At 35.6% G+C, this 18,475-nt stretch overlaps 2 protein-coding genes, 1 long non-coding RNA gene and 1 pseudogene across 3 annotated transcripts in view; 2 read left to right on the top strand and 2 right to left on the bottom strand.

Annotated features, from left to right (window-relative positions):
* Positions 1–2,215: 2,215 nt before the first annotated feature.
* THAP1 (THAP domain containing 1) lies at positions 2,216–9,249 on the bottom strand. The gene is made up of 3 exons (XM_006916261.3): positions 8,966–9,249; positions 5,793–5,988; positions 2,216–5,238 (listed from the first exon to the last, which is right to left on the bottom strand). Exons 1-3 carry the CDS (start codon positions 9,034–9,036, stop codon positions 4,864–4,866), a joined length of 642 nt encoding a protein of 213 aa, XP_006916323.1. The 5' UTR covers positions 9,037–9,249; the 3' UTR covers positions 2,216–4,863.
* On the top strand, positions 8,864–10,267 carry LOC112483332. Its single transcript, XR_003047595.1, has 2 exons — positions 8,864–9,080; positions 9,212–10,267. It is a non-coding gene; the product is annotated as an uncharacterized LOC112483332 (long non-coding RNA).
* Positions 10,268–11,685: 1,418 nt separating this feature from the next.
* Positions 11,686–18,475, bottom strand: part of RNF170 (ring finger protein 170) — a 28,197-nt gene continuing 21,407 nt past the window's right edge. The window contains exon 8 of the mRNA XM_006916260.3: positions 11,686–14,549. Within this exon, the coding sequence (XP_006916322.1) occupies positions 14,280–14,549 (270 nt within the window). The 3' untranslated portion in view covers positions 11,686–14,279. The remainder of the gene's footprint in view (positions 14,550–18,475) is intronic.
* LOC112483375 lies at positions 16,729–16,861 on the top strand (annotated as a pseudogene).

Below are 18,475 nucleotides of genomic sequence, written 5' to 3'. Positions count from 1 at the left end.
CTGTTGTGTATATTCTATAACCATTTTCTTTGTGGTTACCATGAAGATTAAATTTTGCATCCTAAAGTTATAACACTCTAATTTGTCTTCGTGCTGCTTCAAGTTAGGATTTCCTTTGATTTCACCCTGCAGGACTCCCTTTACCATTTCTTGCAGGGTAGGTCCGTGGTAACAAATTCCATCAGCTTTTATCTGGGAATGTCATACTTTCTCTCTCTTGTGAATTTACGGTTTCGCCAGAGAATGGATTCTTCGTTTATAGCATTTTTCTTTTAGCACTTGTAATACATCGGCCCACTGCCTTTTGGCCTCCAAAGTTTCACGTGACAAACTTGATTTCATTCCTTAGAAGGTGCAGCCTTAGGCATGCACAGTCACCTCGGGTGACAGAGGTTTTAACAGGCCTTTGACTGTGCCCCTAATCTCTCTGTTAAACTATATGCCTTTACTAGTATCACACTCAGATATTAGCTCCAATCGCCAGTTGATTGCTGTTTTTGATGATGTCCTGGGGCATAAATTGCTCTGCAGTCTGATTCAATCACATTTGCACCTTTTTGGAGAGGTAGTTTTTGAGGTTAGTCTTTGAGGTTTGTTATGACCTCAGGAGGGCTCTTCTTATAAATTAGCTAGCTAGCCTACAATTAATTCAGTTGTTGCTCTAGTGAAGCTATCAGCCTCCTCTTAATTGCTTATCATTAAATTCTCCATTGAGCACCCTTAGGCTTGACCTTCTCCCACACTCTTCCACATAAAATCAGTTCCTTTGGGAAGAACTTCAGAGCTCTTGGTTCTTATGGGCTGCCTCTTCCCTGGGAAAAAGTCTGAGTTACTGCTCTGGAGCTGAGAGTAGGGACTGTGGTCTCTAGGACTGATATGCCAGCTTTATGAGCAGAACTCAGATAGTATGGGAAGTCTCTGGTCTTCTTGGGTTGGCTTAGCATGGCATGGAAACTTTGCCCTATAGGAAAGCTAGGGAGAGAGGTGACCAGGGTCCCAGTATTCTTGGCCTGCTGTACCTGGGGTAGAACCCCCATCTACGAATGGGAGCTGGGTGGAGAAAGGGAGTCCTGACCTCTTGGTTGCTCTTTTCTGGAATTTAGCATTTCCAACAGAAAGCTAGAGGGGCCTGAGAAATACTGGAAGACTGTTCCTCTGTTAGATACCACAGTCCTTGATTGGGGATTGAGAAGAGAGGGAGCATTGTTTTCTTGACCACACTCACCCAGAGTGGAGTCTCTGCAGCACTGATGTGTGTGTGTTGGTATGTATGTGTGTGTGGGCTGGGGGTAGAGGTGTAGGAAGAGAATAGGTTGTGACATAAATACCACAGCTTCTTAATGTTCTTAAATTTAGGTTTTCCTGGATGTTTCATTTGTTGTATGTCCTTAGGACAACATGAAGAGATTTTAAATGGTTGTTTTATTTTTCATGGTTATGGCAGGTTATGGTGGGGAGCTTATGTGGCCACTCCACAAGTCATTTGTCTATTTATTGTTAATACTGTAGTTTGTTTCACCAAAAACAGTTTAAAACAATGAAAGTTTATTCATATCCCTTGGGATATTTAAAAAATCAAATTTTGATAATCTCGAAACTCAAAATACTATGAATTTAGAAAATAAAAATTCTCAATAGATTTTTAGAGTTTAAAAAGTATTTATCATTCAGAAAAGGATCTCTGTAGAATAAACCACATCCAAGGTAAAAAAAGATACCAAGACTGGAATTACGGGACTATTACTTCAGGCAAACTTTTCTGCTAAAGTACAATAATTATTTTTGTGCTTGTCTGTGAATGGCTGTCTGCTCTTTGCTATTTTCCTTTCACATCAAGAATTGCATTTTAATACACGACTATATGAAACCGTAATACCCAGAAACATTAGTTACCATCAGACAAGAGCAATGCTCTTCACTCCTTGCTCATCCAGTTCACTTCCCAACATTAGGAAGAGTCATAACCAAGCAGGCAAATCTGTTCATTCTTTCTCCTTTAAATGCTATTCATGGCTGGCTGTCTTTTAAAAATTCTGGAACACAAATGGAATTTCTTTTTCACAGATCACATGGACTTTAAATACAATATTTTATGTCATTACTGATTTGATAAAAGCCATAGCTGTTGGGTATGTGTGCATAATTTTTTTGATAACTAGAGATGATCAGAGAATATTAATTTAACCTAAAAAAATCATATCAAGTGCAACTTTCATTTGTCTTCACCAATATTATTTTACTACTAAGAAAGGGATTACACAAATTATAGTTGAAAGAAAACAATCTCCTCATGTCCTTGGATTTCCAAGTAAAAAGTTTTGCTAATAACTTTAAACACCATTGTTTCTTTACTGCAATGACAGAAATATTTTTAGCACACATAACAGGTATACAATTAGTAAACATTTAAATTATTTTACAAAAATTTAAAACTTCTTTAATATAGAATTTGACAGTTCAAACTATGCAGCAGTTCAAAGTGAAGTTTATGTTTGCATTATAAACAAGTATAAAAAGAGTGGCAACTAATTCTATTCTAATCCAGAAACTCACTTTAAAGAATCTAAGCAGAATAATTGCTTAAATGTAAATGGCAAACAGACAGATGACCACTTGTCAGGGATATTTTACAATGAAATTTCTTCAGGGTTTGGAGGTTGGGCTAGTGTTCGATGATTTCTAAGTCCTTCTAAATCTAAAATTCTATAATTCTATAGCTTTCCAACAGCTCTATTAAGAAAGTTATTTTTTCTCACCTTTGCCAGATTGTCACACATAGGTGGAAATTTTAGTATGATACTATATGCGCTTAAAATAAATGTCATCTTTCAGAATATGCTGCAGTTCACATAAGTCTTCTCCCCATTTGTTCCAGATTGAGACTTTGTCCCTGTTTGTTTCAGATTGAGTTTCACTATGCTCGAACAGGGCCTACTTTAGCCTAAATGCTCTCCTTTTCTTGGCAATGTCATAATACAATAGACAAAATGAACTTTAAAAACATGCAACGAATGTTTTATCTCAAATTCAGAAATAAGCAACTGTACCTCAAACTCTCTATATGTAGATAAATTATTTAAATACAAACAGTTGTACATGTTGCTTGCTCAGTTCTCTCCAAATAGGGATTTATGTCTTGTTATGAAAAGGAAATAGCTTCAGGTTAAATAATGCAAAGATGCTAAATAATTATGATCACTTTTACAATTCAATGTTGGATTCTTGGTTCTGGAAACACACACACACATGCACACAGGTTTTATGTAGATGACAATTTAGATCAAAAATATGTACTTTGGAAAATATTCACCCACATATCTTTCAGGAATTATTAGAGATGAGATGTAAAAACGAACTACTTGGAGACTTTGTGACTTCTAAAGTGACAAGATCCATGAATAACTGGAAAAACTCCTCTGATTCACTGCAGTTAGTTCTAAATGTTATCAGACTATATAATTTCAAGTAATCTTCTAATCATAACTTTCTATTTTCAAAATAGTGGTTCACCAAAAATCAAATCTCTATGAATCAAAGTACTATCACTGGCAGGATGGCAGTGAATTACACTGAAAACTGGCTTTACAAGACATTTTTGAACATCATTGTTTCCTATCCTTAATACTGCCTTAAAAGGTCTGTTATTCTTTAGGTATCTCAGTGTACTCTGAAATATAATTATAGTTGGAACAATTATTCTAAATCTAAGCAGATAAGCCCTATGGTAGTATTTGTTTACTCAGAACATATTTGATTTCAAATATATGTAAAATTTATCACAAAGTCAGGATACAATTCACAGTTTAAACAGAAACCTCAATGTTTAAATCTCAACATTCAGGAAAATAAACCCTACATATTAGGTTGCTTTTGAATACAGATCATTCATTTCAGTAAATAGAATATGATTTCTAACTTGTGTTAAAAGTAATCATTTTTTATGAGAAGCCTTGACCAATATCAATTAGTCAAGGTCAATAACACCATATTACAGTACAAATCAAACTTTACTGACACAACCTATCTGTTAGAGATTTGGATACAATTATAACTGCAGTTGGGGAACTGATGTCCCTTACTTGGCTCTGGGGTAATAAGAGAAAAAGACATAGCATAGATTGGGCCCCCATTTTTATTACTTCATTGATAACACCTAACTTGTTTATTAAGGAGCGTTTCTTCCACTGGAGATACACTTCTAATTTCATAATGCTACACAGTGCAGAAAAAAAGAGGGGCCCACTTTTAAAAAATCCATTCTTTATAAAGTTACTTAACCATCTTAATTAGGTATGGAATGACTTCATTTTCTGGCTGTGAAGACAGCCAATCTTTTTTTTTTTTAAGTATTAACTTGCCAATTTATCTATGACAAGTGATTAAGAAAGATAAATCTTCTGATTTTAAAAATGTGTGAATAAGATTATATATATTCTGAAAAGTTATGTCCCATGATATAACTCATGCCTCTGATTTAAAATATAAGTTCTCTCAATAAACTGCATTAATTTTAAATTTTAAACTTAAGTCATCCTTACTGTACTGTTCTCATTCTCTTTCCTTTATTTTTACATTATTTCTATAAATACTCAAAAAACAAAAATCCCCAATCTTGAAACCAACTTACATTGGAACTCTGAGGTTAATTTATAACTTTTAAAATATTTTGTTAAAATGTAAAAACCTTGAAATTACAAACAAAAAACAATTTTACAGTATATATCTAATTTATTTTTTAAAAAAATATTCTGAATTGTTTTTATACAAGTAATCAAGTATTATTTTTTCAAATGAAACTCCTTTATAGGCTAGAAGAGGGTATGTGGTATTGCCCCATTAAAAACTAATACAAATTTAATTTTTTTATGCTGGTACTTCAACTATTTCAAAGTAGTCATTTGGGAGAATCACATAACCTCTCTCTGATATGTCGTCTTTCTCTTTCTGGAAGTGTACAACCTCTTTTAATTTTTCAAGCTGACGTTCTTGTCTTCTGCATCGCTGCTGTGCAGTCTTGAGCTTCTTTCTGAGTTTTTCTACTTGTTGTTCTAGCTGATGAATTCTTTTTCTCTGGTGCATTGTATCCTCCACAGTGTAGTTGTGATCACAGAAAACTGAAAGATTATCAGGGGTCTGAAGAGGAGGCATTAGTAATCCAATAGCAGCATCGACCTGGGAAATGGGAGGTGTTAAAGGAGCTGGGGGAAGTTGTTCTTGCGGCTCCAACAGATCTTCCTTCTAAAACAATAATGCAGAGTATGTTTGAATTTAGTAACTAAATATAACAGTTTAAAAGAATTTATCTGTGGAATTTAAGAATATTAAACTTTTTTTTTAATGAATCCTTGGTAAAGAAACATTCCAAAATGAGAAAATAGTTTGCTTTAATTATACTTTTCTACCTGAAGAAGAAATGGGATGCGAGAAAGAGACAGAACAATTAACAAAATTTAATTAAATATTAAGCACTTAAAACTGATGGGTAAAATACTTTGAAACTGAATTGTCACTGATAAAAACTAAAACTGATCAACATACAAGTAGGTGTATAGAGTGATCTTAAAGTAAATTACAAAGCTTGCTTGAGTTTCTTAGTGTGAGGATATTTAATTTTAATAAACTATATTTTGTATTTTTTAAAAGTATATCACTATTTACAGTGGTTATTTACAAGTGATAGCTTCCCGGTAACGTTTATTTTCTAACACTACTCTGAATTTTCCAAATTTTCCACAATGTACACATTAATTTTATAAACAGAAAATAACCCAATATTTTAAAACTCATGTTACCTTGTCATGTAGTTCAGTGCAAAGGAATATTGTGGGTACAGCATTCTCTTTCAGTAACTTGTTGTTGCACTCCCTCTTAAAGCAGTCTGGAGTAAAGTGTTCTGAACAAATACTGCTGTACTTGGTGGGCTTAAAGTTTTTTCTTCTGACAGCTTCCTCCCATTTTTTACAAAGACTGGGTCGAGTAAGAGGAAACCTAAGAAGACGACATAATTCAGTTCTCTGATCTGACCTTATTTAAAAAAAAAAAAAGCCACATTTAAACTTTCTTGTTTAGGAAAGAACTATCTTACACTGGTGTTAATAAACTAAGGAATATTTGATTAAAACACTAGTTCTGCCTTTTTCGACAGTTTTTAATTGTGCCTTCATTCACCTTAGTTCATTAAAACTGTATTTGTTTTAGACCCTATAAAGTAAACATCCACTAATGTGGGATATAAGTCACCCCTCCCAGCATGGTTGTTTTGTTTTTTAAAAAGCAGTATTTCTTAAAGAAATCTTGTTGATCACACAGTAGTCATAAAATGTACGGTATAATGTTGTATACAATTTAAACAAGACAAGCTTATTAAGACTTTAACATAAAGTAAAAATATATATGTTTAGTTGGCCACGCTGATAAGAGTAGGTGATGAAAGGTTGACGGCAGAGAGGCCCATAAGCAATAATGTTTTTCCCTCCATTTGCTACAGTAAATAACTTTCAATAGCAGATACAGGTATTCCATACACATCTATATACACAAGGGCAAACCATGTAGCTCTCCTATCTATCTCATTTATTATTATTTAACTTTTTATACACTGAAAGACACTGAAAGTTTCAAGTAAAATACATACTACAGGGCAAATTTGTGTTAATTTTTTTACCAGTGATTTTCTGTGTACTATAAAACAAAACTGCATGTTTATATCTATGTACTAATAAGAAGCTTCTAGTGTTCTTAGAATTGTCTGACAAATATGAATTAATCAAATTATAGTTAAATCATAATGATTAATAAATTATTTATCTTAATCTACTGGAATTTGTCCATTAGGCCCAGATAAAGAGAAGTAGGAAGAGTTTAAATTTATTGTGATTTTACTTTTCCTGGTCAAGGATTTAGTAAATGGCAGTGGGGGGAGGAGTTGGAAAGAAGCCAAAGAAGGATGTTTCCACTCTATGTTCCAGTTTCTCTCCCATGTGAGGTATGCTGGAGCCTGACTCTGCTGTTATCATGAGGCTCTAACTGATCTTTATGACGGTACCTTTTCTTTGCGCAGCATAGCTCTTCCCTCTGCCACCATGAAGAAACTGGAGAATGAAGTACTTCTAGAAGATCCCTGCTAGAAATGGCCTCTAGAAGCACAAACAATGGTAGCAACCACTGGTAAAGTTCAGCACCTAGGGCTTTCTGACTCAAGGACTACAGCGCTCTGGTTGTTTGTGAGGTTCTAGTCCCCCCAACTTTGTTCTTGTAGATAAGGGATGAGTGTTGAAAGTTATCCCTTCCTTCGATTCAATTAATTGTTTAACAGCCAGCAGAAACTCATAATTCTAATGTGTGAATGTCATCTGTAACTAGTGTCCAGTGCCAGTGAAGGGTTTTCCATATTTTTAGGCCGTGTCATTAGAAACGAGGTGGGGAGCTGAATGCACGTGATTGTGTCACCATCGCCAGACCTATTCCTCCATTTTGAAAGTACTAGAGAGATCAATTCATCAGCTCTCAGAAATTCCAATAACTCAAGAACTGGATCCTGGAAGTGTTAAATGTTCTATTCCCTTCTCAGAAGGGAGAAACATCGTCATTCTCAAAAGTCTCTCTATGCTCTAAACACTCTTATTTCTGTAGGGTCCCCCTTGTATTCTATCAAACATATAAAAATGCATCCACATCCACTGTTAAACATAATGACCTCGACCAAAAAAACTGAAGGAATATTTAAAATTCTACTTTTGTAATTATTTAACTATGAATAATTCATCTAATGTACCACTGGTTCTAATTTCTATCATCATTTACAGTATGGAATTCTTGCAGATTTTAATGTAAGTATAATAAAATTTGTAAATACTATAGAATTTGACTGGATGAAAATGCCATCATATCATCAAGTCATTTCCATTTTGTGGTTTTCAAGAGAACATTTTTGCTCTAGGACTTTTAAGTGCAGCGCCTTCTGGACAAAATAGTCCTGAAGACTGTGAGGCAGGTTCTTCTTTAAGGGCTTCCTCTGTACACCCACAATAGCTCATGTCGACCTTTATCATAGCACTTGATCAGGGCCGTATTACTATTGTCCATGTTATCATCGTGTGCTGAAAACATAAACAGAAGCTCAATTTCTCTTCTGTTTCCCCTCTTGGGAATAACCTTCACATCTACCTAAACCTGAGTAGGAGTCCTATTGAACTAATACCGGGAGTATTAGTAGCTATAGGAGTCTGATACCAGTTCAGTCACTTATTTGTCTGTGGCTTCAGACAAAAAAAGTTTCATCTATAACGTACTATATTTAAGCATTACTGTTTTCCTCTATGATAAGCAACAGCTTTGTCCTAGGCTCAAGTATTCATCTTAGCAGTACCAGAAACTGTGTAAAACTTAAAAGGTCCTTAAATGTTGGTTTCTAGAAGTTGGGTCAAAAACATCCTTCCTGATATCCTGGTGAAGAGTCAATCATTAAGGATGCTGGCCTCCCATCCATAGCAAGGACGAAAAAGAGTTACTTCTTTTTCAAGGTCTCTGTTTCTATTACAAATTTAAGGGTTATTACCACCTGGCTTTTCTATGACCCATAGAAATCCAGATTTCTCTCGGCCTGGAGACCTCACGACCTGCAGGGCATTGCCCGCGCGGGCCGCAAACCCGCCAACCTCAGGCGGCGAGCGTACCTAGCGCGGCAGACGGGAATCCTGAGCGCGAGAAACGGTCGCCGCGGCGACGCGCGCCGAGAACGCGCAGCCGGGGAAGTCAGGGCGCGGACTCAGATCACAGGCTGGCACGCCCACCGCTCCCTAGCCCGGAGTAGACCCGGAGGAGCTGCGGCCGCGCCCCGCCCCTGCCTCCGCCCCTCATGTTAGGTCTCGCGCGGACGCGCGCCTGGCTCCGCCCCCGAGCCTAACCGGCCGCGCGCCCCCAGCCCGAGCTGGGGCCGGCCCCGCGAGGCGCGGTGGGTACTTACTTGTGGAAAGAGACGGGCTTATCCTTATCGTATCGGTTCTTGCAGCCGTAAGCGGAACAGGACTGCACCATCCTTCTGATCCTCGGTCGCTTCACTTCTGCCGTCCAGCAGGCAGGTGAAGCTATCAATGTTGCTGCGCTCGGCTTTGACACCCTCGCTTCTTCTGTAGCTTTGGCCAACAGTTACAGTGATGATAGTCTCCCTCGGGAGTGACTAATGTGCCCGTTTTGTTGTTTGCATTAGCAGAAGGACCACAGCCATCTCCCATCTCCCATCTCCAAGATGGCGGAGGCAGCTTCAACCTCACCTCTCGCGAGGAATTCGTCCTGCTGTCTCTGATTAGCCCTGAGGTCAGAGGTAACGGTCCCTGGGAAGCAGGCCATTGGCTGACGCCCGGCGTGTCGCGTGATGGGTTGAGCGTTGCGGAAGTGAGCGCGGCCTCCAAGCTTCCGGAAGTTTACCTTGGAACAGTCGCTGGGAGAGCGGAGTTTGAATACAGTCCTCGGCTTTGCCGCCCCTGTTTTCTTGGATTAATTTATCAGTGGTGGTTTAGAGTGGAGAGCAATACGGTCTTTTGAGTCTGCTGTCCTACAGGAGGAAGGTGTAAAGCTGATGTCGTTGGGTAATTGTGCCCACTTCTTTAAAAGGGCAGCTAGTTGTATATGATTTGTAAAAATGTTGATGGAAACAACCCAAATGCCTCTTATTAGGTGAATGAATAAATTCTGGTATAGTCATACAATGGAATACTACACAGCACTCAAAATAAAAACTTAACACACAATATGGGTGATTCTTACAAATGTTGAATAAGTCACACAAAATAGACTACATGATTCTATTTTTTGTAGAGTAATAAAAAAAAGTAGGTAAAACTAGTCATAAGAGGTTACTTTTGGGATAGAGGGAATGAAGCGGGGCTTAATGGGATGGTGTTACTATCTTTACTGAAGTGATGGTTAAACTGTTCACTTTATGATAATCATCTGATCCTTAATTTATAAAATAATGTACTTTAATAAAACAGCTTATTAAATGGGCCGACAATATATGCGAAACTGCCTTTTTTGAGAGAATGAGATGTTTATATACTCATTTGATAGCTTCGTTTGACCAGTAACTATCAAAAATGAATGTATGCCTTAGCTTTATATGACCATTTAAGGGAAAGACGATAAATAGGGATAAACTGAAGGTTAGTTAGAAGTTTGATGTTTTTTAAGTCTTAAAGGGCCAAGAGCTAATTATTTACTAATATAACACTTTTTAAGGAAAAAATAAAATTTAACCCTTAACATACAAGAGTTTTGTCACAATTATTCTAGAAGGATAAACTTTGTCTTCTTGTTTGATGAACTGAAGAAAAATAAATCACTTGTTTTGACATAATAGAGGGCTAAGGGCTAAAGATGTTTTTTTAACTCACTGATTTCTAACAGTTTAGATTTTAATTTCTATCCAACTATGCTTTTTCTATAAACTTTTATTTTAAAAACTACCCTAGCGTTCATTCTCTCTGGGCCTCATTATCTTTATCTGCAGAGTAAGACTATAGGATTAAATGAAGAATTCTTAATTAGGAATCCATGAATTGTCAGGTCTCACATCTGCAGAAAATAAATCAAAATTATACATACATGTGTATATAAACATTTTTGTGGGGAGCTATCCATAGCTCTCATCTGATTTTCACAGAGAAGACACAAACACTAGCCAGTCTGTAAGGACCCTTACGGCTCTGATATTCTAGGATTAGTGAAATAAAATTAATTTTCATGTAGATATAAGTTTTCTCTTAAGACTGATTAGAAGGCTGAATGCTCTGAGCTGGGTATCAGGTATTTTTAAAGTTTTAAATTTTGTTTTTAAACATTAAAATCTAAACCGTTAGATGTCAGTGAGTTTAAAACATCTTTAGCCCTTAGCCCTCTCCTACATTATATATTACAATCTCATCAAAAGGACTACAGCTAAATACCGCTAATCTGAAAAGGAATAAAGCAAATGTGCTCAATGTCTTCTTATGGTGTTTCTTCTTATGCACCAACCAATATGGGACATGGGAGAAGTCAGAGGTTGCAGTTGAATGAAGACAGTGACTGATAACACCTCAAATTTGCTTGCATTCTAGAACTCAATGCTTAAAACAAATATTGATGCCACAAAAATGGTCTGGTTCTGACAGAACAACATAAGCTTAGTGATTGTCTTGATCTCTGTGATTGTCAGCAGCCCTTAAAGCCTGCTGGCCTGGTCCTTGGAGACAAGTCTTAAGGCCTTCAAACTTTGCCATTTCCTATTTTGACTCAGTCCCAGCTTTATGGGTTGCTGTTTAGCAAAACAGAAGAGTCTAGAGAAGGGAGAGTGTGTTGATACAAATATAAGGACATAGACTTAGAAAAGAACATTTCAGTTATCAAATATACACTGAAAAAGAATAAGGGTGGGGAATGAGAGTGCAGGTCTAATCTCTAATTCTAATTCCACCCTTCTTGGCCAGAATTAATATAGATTGTCCAGATTACATAATTTTCCACAAAAACAAAAACATTTCTACTTTTTAAATTTAAAAATAAGCAAAATTAATTAAAAATGTGATGAGATACTAGACGCCCATTAGTGAAAAAGAAAGTCTCACTACAACCATTATATTGAATGCTATTTCAGGAGTTCTGAATTTTAAAGGAAACAACATCAAAGAAACAGGAAAATACCTACTCTTTTTAATTTTAGATATATTGCTTTTATTTAAAACAATACTGCGTGACAAACTCTAAATCATGAAGTTTGAACAAAACCATCAATCCTCTACAACTCCGTGAGGTAGGTATCTGCACAGCTACAGGGACCAGCACAGTCCTTTTTTCCCTTGTTGATTTCAAAGGCTGAGAATTAGAGTAGCTGCAACCACTGTTCTAGTGGGCAGTTAGAGCAATTGTTTGTTTCCTCCTCCTTGTTCCCCGTAAGCCTGCCCAAGTTACCATCTGCTCCTGGGGTTGGACCATCTGTTTTTACAGTATTGTTGTTTACAGAACTCCAAATTCTTGCTTTGATTTATATGATCTCACTCTGAATCACAGAAGTATTACTGTGTTTAAAATACTGATTGACTACTTGCTTACCTACTTATTTACATATTTTCAGATCCCTTCTACATTATCAGTGATCAATAAAGACAAGCAGGTCTAAAATTTTGAGATGTCAGTACGTTCCCTTTTAAGTTTAATAAGACTTCAGATCATAGTGTTTTTATATGTTACAAAAGTTGGTACAATACACCTCTACCAGGAAAGTCTTAGAAGGAATTCCAAATATTACAATAAAATTATTGTAACTGGAAATGTGACACTTGAAGCAGAACACATGCACAGAAAATGAAATTCTTTCAAAAATAACATTGCTATATGGCCCCACACCAAATCTGTAATTGGTAGGAAATGCATTTCTAGTCTAGTGTAACAAACTCCTACTCATAAGTTTTTTAAGTTGGTAACTGCAGCTGAAATGTTTGTGAAGTATGCCACCCTATAGAACTTTGATTTAAAAGTGGAGAATTAGGGTTCGTGAAGTCTTGATATGTCATCTTTCTAGACCTTTCCTCTTAGGAGCACCCAAGCTATTCTATAATTTGTTTCAAAAGACCTCAGTTTCTCTCATGCCTCCCCTCTTTGTAGTAACCTTCACATCTATCTGAACCCATGCAGGAGTCCTACTGAGAGTCTAATACCAGTTCAGTCACTTATTTGTGCATGGGTTCAGACAAAAAAACTTTCATCTGTAACACTGGGATTTCTTTGTTTATAAAAAGGAAGACAATGCCCTGCCTTCTTTACATAACTCTCTTAGGATAAAATGAAAAGTATGCAAGAAATTTCTTTAATTATAATGTGCTATATTTAAGCATTATTGTTTTTCTCTAAGACAAGCAACAGTTTTGTCCTCAGCCCAAATTAAAAAACACTATTACTGATATTTTACTTAGCATCTCATTAGTTGATGGCTAATCTGATTAACTTGGGAGACTGTGACAGATTTGTTCTTTTTCACCCTATCTATACATAGTGAGGCTCACTAATACATGAATGGACAGTATGATATCAGTGATTGCAGGTGACAGAGCTAATACCCTGGGCATAAATGACCATCTTGCTGTCTAGTTTGCTAATGAGAAATGCCAGCTGAGGGAGTTAGGATTTCGTAATACTTGTAGTTTTGATTCTTCTCAAACAAAACTGCGGAAGAGAGCATTAGATACTTATGCTGTAGCCATTAAAAAACCAAGCTAACTTTCCTATTGAATCACCTCAGACAACATTTGCTTATTCAGTATAAGATCTGATGAATCTGGACTACATGCTGCCATCTAGGGACAGTATGACAAAAGTTTTCTGACAAGAGAAAACTAACCAAATCTGTCCATTTTTTGCTCTAGCTCACCAGTAATTTCTCTTGTCAAATTTAAAGTGTTCCTAGTACCCTCCTAAGGTCTTTGATGCTCCAGCCATGAAGAATCACTCTTCTCAGAAATGCATCAAGCTACTATGTATTTGCAGTATCACCCAGGTTCCAGAAAAAAATTTCCTTTACAAGTTACTTTGATATACTATTCTTATAAAAGGACCAAATTCTTGTTTAAATGTCATAACTGAGATCACAAGTGTGCTGACTGGAGGTAAATGTCTAACATCTTGTTAACTCTTCCACTGATTAAGAAGTAGTCTGTAACCGGAATGTGAAATCAAATTATAAAGTCAACTTTTTTCTTTCACTTTCAGCTGATAACAAAGAACTATATCAGAATGGAAAAGCAGAACTGTTCCAAATGCATAAAACTTAGCTAATACTAAAAGAAACTCATTTTCCCCAATATTGCGCAATGTTTTATTGTAAAAAATATTTAGATGAGTCTAATAGAAATATATTATTATATAGGTACCCACTGAGAAGGATAAATTGGAAAACGTGTACATTTAACAATATCATACTATACATCCAATTAATCTGAGTAATTTAAGGGAAAAGAAAAAGATGAATATATCCCTTTTTGTATAATTCCATATTTTTTCCAGAGACTTTATGGACAGCACAATCAAGATACAGTTGTAAATTATTATAATTCTAACCTTAATATTAGAACCTGCAACATTTAAAAATTCCAGTCATATATATTGCTAGGTATTTACCAAATGATGATCAACTATTTGTCATACAGTGGTTTTAAGTTTGTAACATATTATTCAAATACTTTCTACTGCCATGGGTTCTTTTGTTTGATTTTACACATTAGCTGAAATATTTTAGTAAATTCTTTTTTTCACCTGTTTAGTCTCTGTGTTACCACTTCTCGATACATGATAGAGATGTAGATAAGCAACAAAAAGATGACAAAGAAATCATCTAAAAAGCCTAGAATTCCAAACAAGGCTTCAGGTACAAAGTCTAGAGGTGATATAAGATAGAAAAAAGCTCCCATTAAACAAAGTATTATCCTGATACGGAACATCCAGAAAAGGCCCCCGACTGAAAACATTTCCCTGAATGCATGTCTCAGTAAAGTGGGTAGATCCATGATTCTTTCCATAATCTGGTAGGGGGAAGAACAAATATTAAGATTTGACATCTAAGTGTCAGACTTCAAATATAATTTTCTTATAACATGCAGACAGTTAATATGAATTAAGGAGTTTCCCATACTGATTGAACACAATATTTTTTAGCTATGCATTTTATTTTTAAGTACTTCTTTGATTACTAGGTTCTTATAAAATAGGTCTTACTGCAGATAATTGAAAAGCAACTAAAATGATGACAAACTTAAAATACAGGACATAATAATATAAAACTCAAGTTATCTCTAATTCGAGTTAGAAAAATAAACTAAATGAAGAACCTAGTGTATAGGATTAGAGTCTGAGGCTTATGCTCAAGTCTCAGCTTTAAAGTCACAGATCTAGGCTCGAATTCACAATCACTTATTAGCTAGGTGACCTTGGGGAAAGTTGTTTAACCTACTAGAGACAAGTCAACAACTAACTGAGTATTTATGTGCCATGAGGACTTTTAAGAACTAAAAGAGATACTGTATATAAAAGACCTTTATAAATTGCTGGACAATATGTAAGTAGTATACATTAATGATACATTAACTTCAACAGTCTAAGAATAGCAATGAAACTGATTCCTTTTTAGGATGTTTATTCTGCTTAGCTTGAGTTTAAGCAGATTACTGCCATAAAGATTTTTAAAATGCCACTCTACCTTTCTGAAAATGATTAAATTTCTGAATGTTTACAGAAACACATCAATCACTAGATTTTTACATAAGTGAGCATAATTTTCACAGCTAAAATTGAACAAATTACATAAATTTTTAAAAACTGAAGCATGTGGAGAAATTGGAATCCTCAAATACTGCTGGTGGGAATGTAGACCCCTTTTGAAAACAGTTTGGCAGTTCTTCAAAATGTTAAACATTGTGTTATCATAATATCCAGCAATTCCACAATGAAGCATATACCCAAGAGGAATGAAGACATGTCCACACAAAAATTGGTACTCGAATGTTAATGGCAACATTATTCATAATAGTCAAAAAGTGGAAACAATTGAAATGTCCATCAACTGATGAATGGATAAACAAAATGTGATACATTATTTGTCCATAAAAGGCAATGAAGTACAAGCATAGGGAATATAATCAATGATATTGTAATAACTATGTACGGTGTCAGATGGGTATTAAACTTACTAGGGTGATGACTGTAAGTTATATAAGTATCTAATTACTATGTTGCACACCTGAAACTAATATAATACTGTATGCCAACTGTAACTAAAAAATAAAAAGCAACAAGAAAAGCAGTGAAGTACTGTGATATGCTACAACATGGATGAACCTTGAAAACATCCTAAGCGAAATAAACCAGAGACAAAAGGCCATATATTGTATGATCCCATTCAAATGAAATGATGACATATCCAGAATAGCCAAATCTATAGAGACAAAGATTAGTGGCTGTCAAGAACTGGGGAGAATGGGAAGGGACTGCTAAAGCTTTGGGGAAGATGAAAATATTCTAAAATCTAATTATAATTAGATTATTTACTTTACAAATATACTATAAATCACTGAATTGTATACTTTAAACAGGCGCACTTATGGCGTGTAAATTAAGTCTACATAAAGCTGTTAAAAAAAAAGAGTACCAATATATATTTGTCTGACCTTAAGCAAGTCAGTTTATTCTCTGAGTGCCAACTTCTCATTTTTTCTGTGTCATAGCTAGTTGACTACATGATCTATAAGGGCCTGTGTAGTAATGATCTACCATGACTCCTCAACATAACTTCTTTTATTATCTCATTTCTCGGGTTGGTAGATGTGAAAGAAACTGACCAGAGGAAGTAAATCACTTACTGTGGTCATTCCACTGCCCACGGTTCAGCTATTTTTAATAATCTGTAAATATCATAAATCCAACTGTAGGCATGTATTTGTTTAACAAGTGCCAAATAAATTGAGAGGGAGATGGAGACAAAAATGGGAAGAATTTTGAGCAAGTGATGAGAACAAAAGTTTTAAAAACTCCGCCAGATAAAATCTTGTAACTCCTTTTGGAACACTGGTCATAAAAGAACAAAAATGGTCTTTTTAGGATCACTTCCTAAGCTAATTTTCTATTCTCCACCGAAGAAACTAATATTTAAAGTAAAATAGCTACAGAGCTTTTACAAGGTGCATGGTAAATTAAATATTCTAATGAGTCTAAGGCCATGTCATCCTGAACAAGCCTGATCCCGTCTGATCTCGGAAGCTAAGCAGGGTTAGCTAAGCAGGGTTGGGCCTGGTTAGTACTTGGATGGGAGACCACCTAGGAAGACCAGGTGCTGTAGGCATAAAAAATAAATAAATAAATAAGGGATTGTAAGCTGACAAGGTCCTTGCAATCTATGAGGTCAACCAAGGATTGCCTCACCTAAAAAAAAAATAATAATAAAATATTCTAATGACCAGCCAGTATGTCTTTTGAATACTTTTCTGTCCTTTATCAGAACACATATGGTATTATTTATACAAAACCTGTAATAATTAGACAAATATGAAATGGGTTATTAAGAAATGTTTGTATATTAATGACAGTCTTATTACATAACTTTGAATGAGGTAAAATATCAAAAAGTTAAATGTCTTGCTGGATCAAAAACAGCAGAAGAGGCTCCCAGATAACTATGGAGGACAACAATGATTTGATTAAGTTTTTCCTATTGCTTAAACACCTAAAAACTTTACCCATTATCTACAACAGGTGAAAATGTATACTTTCAAATGTACACAACATCACAGAATAAGGACTATGAGCAAGGGAGTAGAAGAGTACACAGTTGTTTAATACTGAAGCGTTTCCATAGCTTACATTCTTAGCTGGGAGTACCAGTATCAATTCTTATCTTAAGGATAATTTATTACTTTATTCAACAAAATATTAAGGACCTACTGTATTCCAGACACTGAATTTAGCAATGAGAATATAGTAGTGACTAAATAAACAATCCTTGCTCTTATGAAGCTTTTAGTTTACTGAGAGAAAGACAATGAACAGGATTTGAGTACTGTTTGTGACAAATGCTAAGAAGGAAATGTAGAGGGCAATACTAGAAAACAACTTAGTTGTCAGAGAAAGCTTATCTGAGAAAGGTCTATTTAAGAACTACCTAAAAGATAAGAAGTCAGGCATGGGAAGAGCAGAGGGACAAACATTCCAGAAGCAAGGGCACGTGTGAAGGCATTAAGGTGGAAAGACCTGGAGCATATTCTGAGAGCTGAAAGGAGGTCAGTATAGTTGAAGTATGGTGAGGGAGGGAGAGAGGAACCAGGTCATGCACAGAAAGGAGTTGGAACATTATTCCAAAAACTTGCAAGTTTTAAAACACAAAAGTATCATGGCCTTTCAAAATATCACTCAGGCTGCTGTACAGAGAAAAAAGTGAAAGTGAAGAGGCCACAGCAGTTGCCTAAGCAAGTGATGATGGTGACCTCAACCAACATGATAGATACAAACATAGGACATTTTTATGAGGTAAAAATGACAGGATATCCATAAGAGAAAAGAAATGATACTACTTATTTATAGATCAGCTTAGAGGAATGATGAAGAGGAAGAAATCAAAACTGAATTCAGTAAGACTGAAAAAAGAGTTAAGTGAGTTCAGAAGGCAATCAGTTTAATAATATACATATTAAGTTTGAGTTGCCTATGGAACATCCAAGTGGAGATGTAAGCTAAGCAGTTGGATATATAGTCTAGAGCTCGGAGGAGAGGTGTGGCTTTCCGTATACTAAATTTGTACTTAGTATATTCTGGTGTTTGAAATACATATTCAATCATACACATACTTCTAGAATTCTTTGTTCAATTTTGAGAAAACTAGAATGAGAGTAAAATGTGAATTTTTAATCTATCATGCCTTTTTTTAGGGGATGGGTCAATTGTAGAATTAATGTTCTTTAAA

The sequence above is a fragment of the Pteropus alecto genome, unplaced genomic scaffold (genome assembly GCF_000325575.1).
Source record: "Pteropus alecto unplaced genomic scaffold, ASM32557v1 scaffold24, whole genome shotgun sequence".
Lineage (NCBI taxonomy): Eukaryota > Metazoa > Chordata > Mammalia > Chiroptera > Pteropodidae > Pteropus > Pteropus alecto.
This window is presented reverse-complemented; position numbering and strand designations above follow the sequence as displayed.

Excerpts from the sequence above, each read along its gene's own strand:
- THAP1 (XM_006916261.3), bottom strand. The coding sequence starts at position 9,036 with ATGGTGCAGTCCTGTTCCGCTTACGGCTGCAAGAACCGATACGATAAG. Across the intron at positions 5,989-8,965 it reads AAGCCCGTCTCTTTCCACAA|GTTTCCTCTTACTCGACCCA; the intron begins GTAAGTACCCAC and ends TCGTCTTCTTAG. Across the intron at positions 5,239-5,792 it reads GCACTGAACTACATGACAAG|AAGGAAGATCTGTTGGAGCC; the intron begins GTAACATGAGTT and ends TTATTGTTTTAG.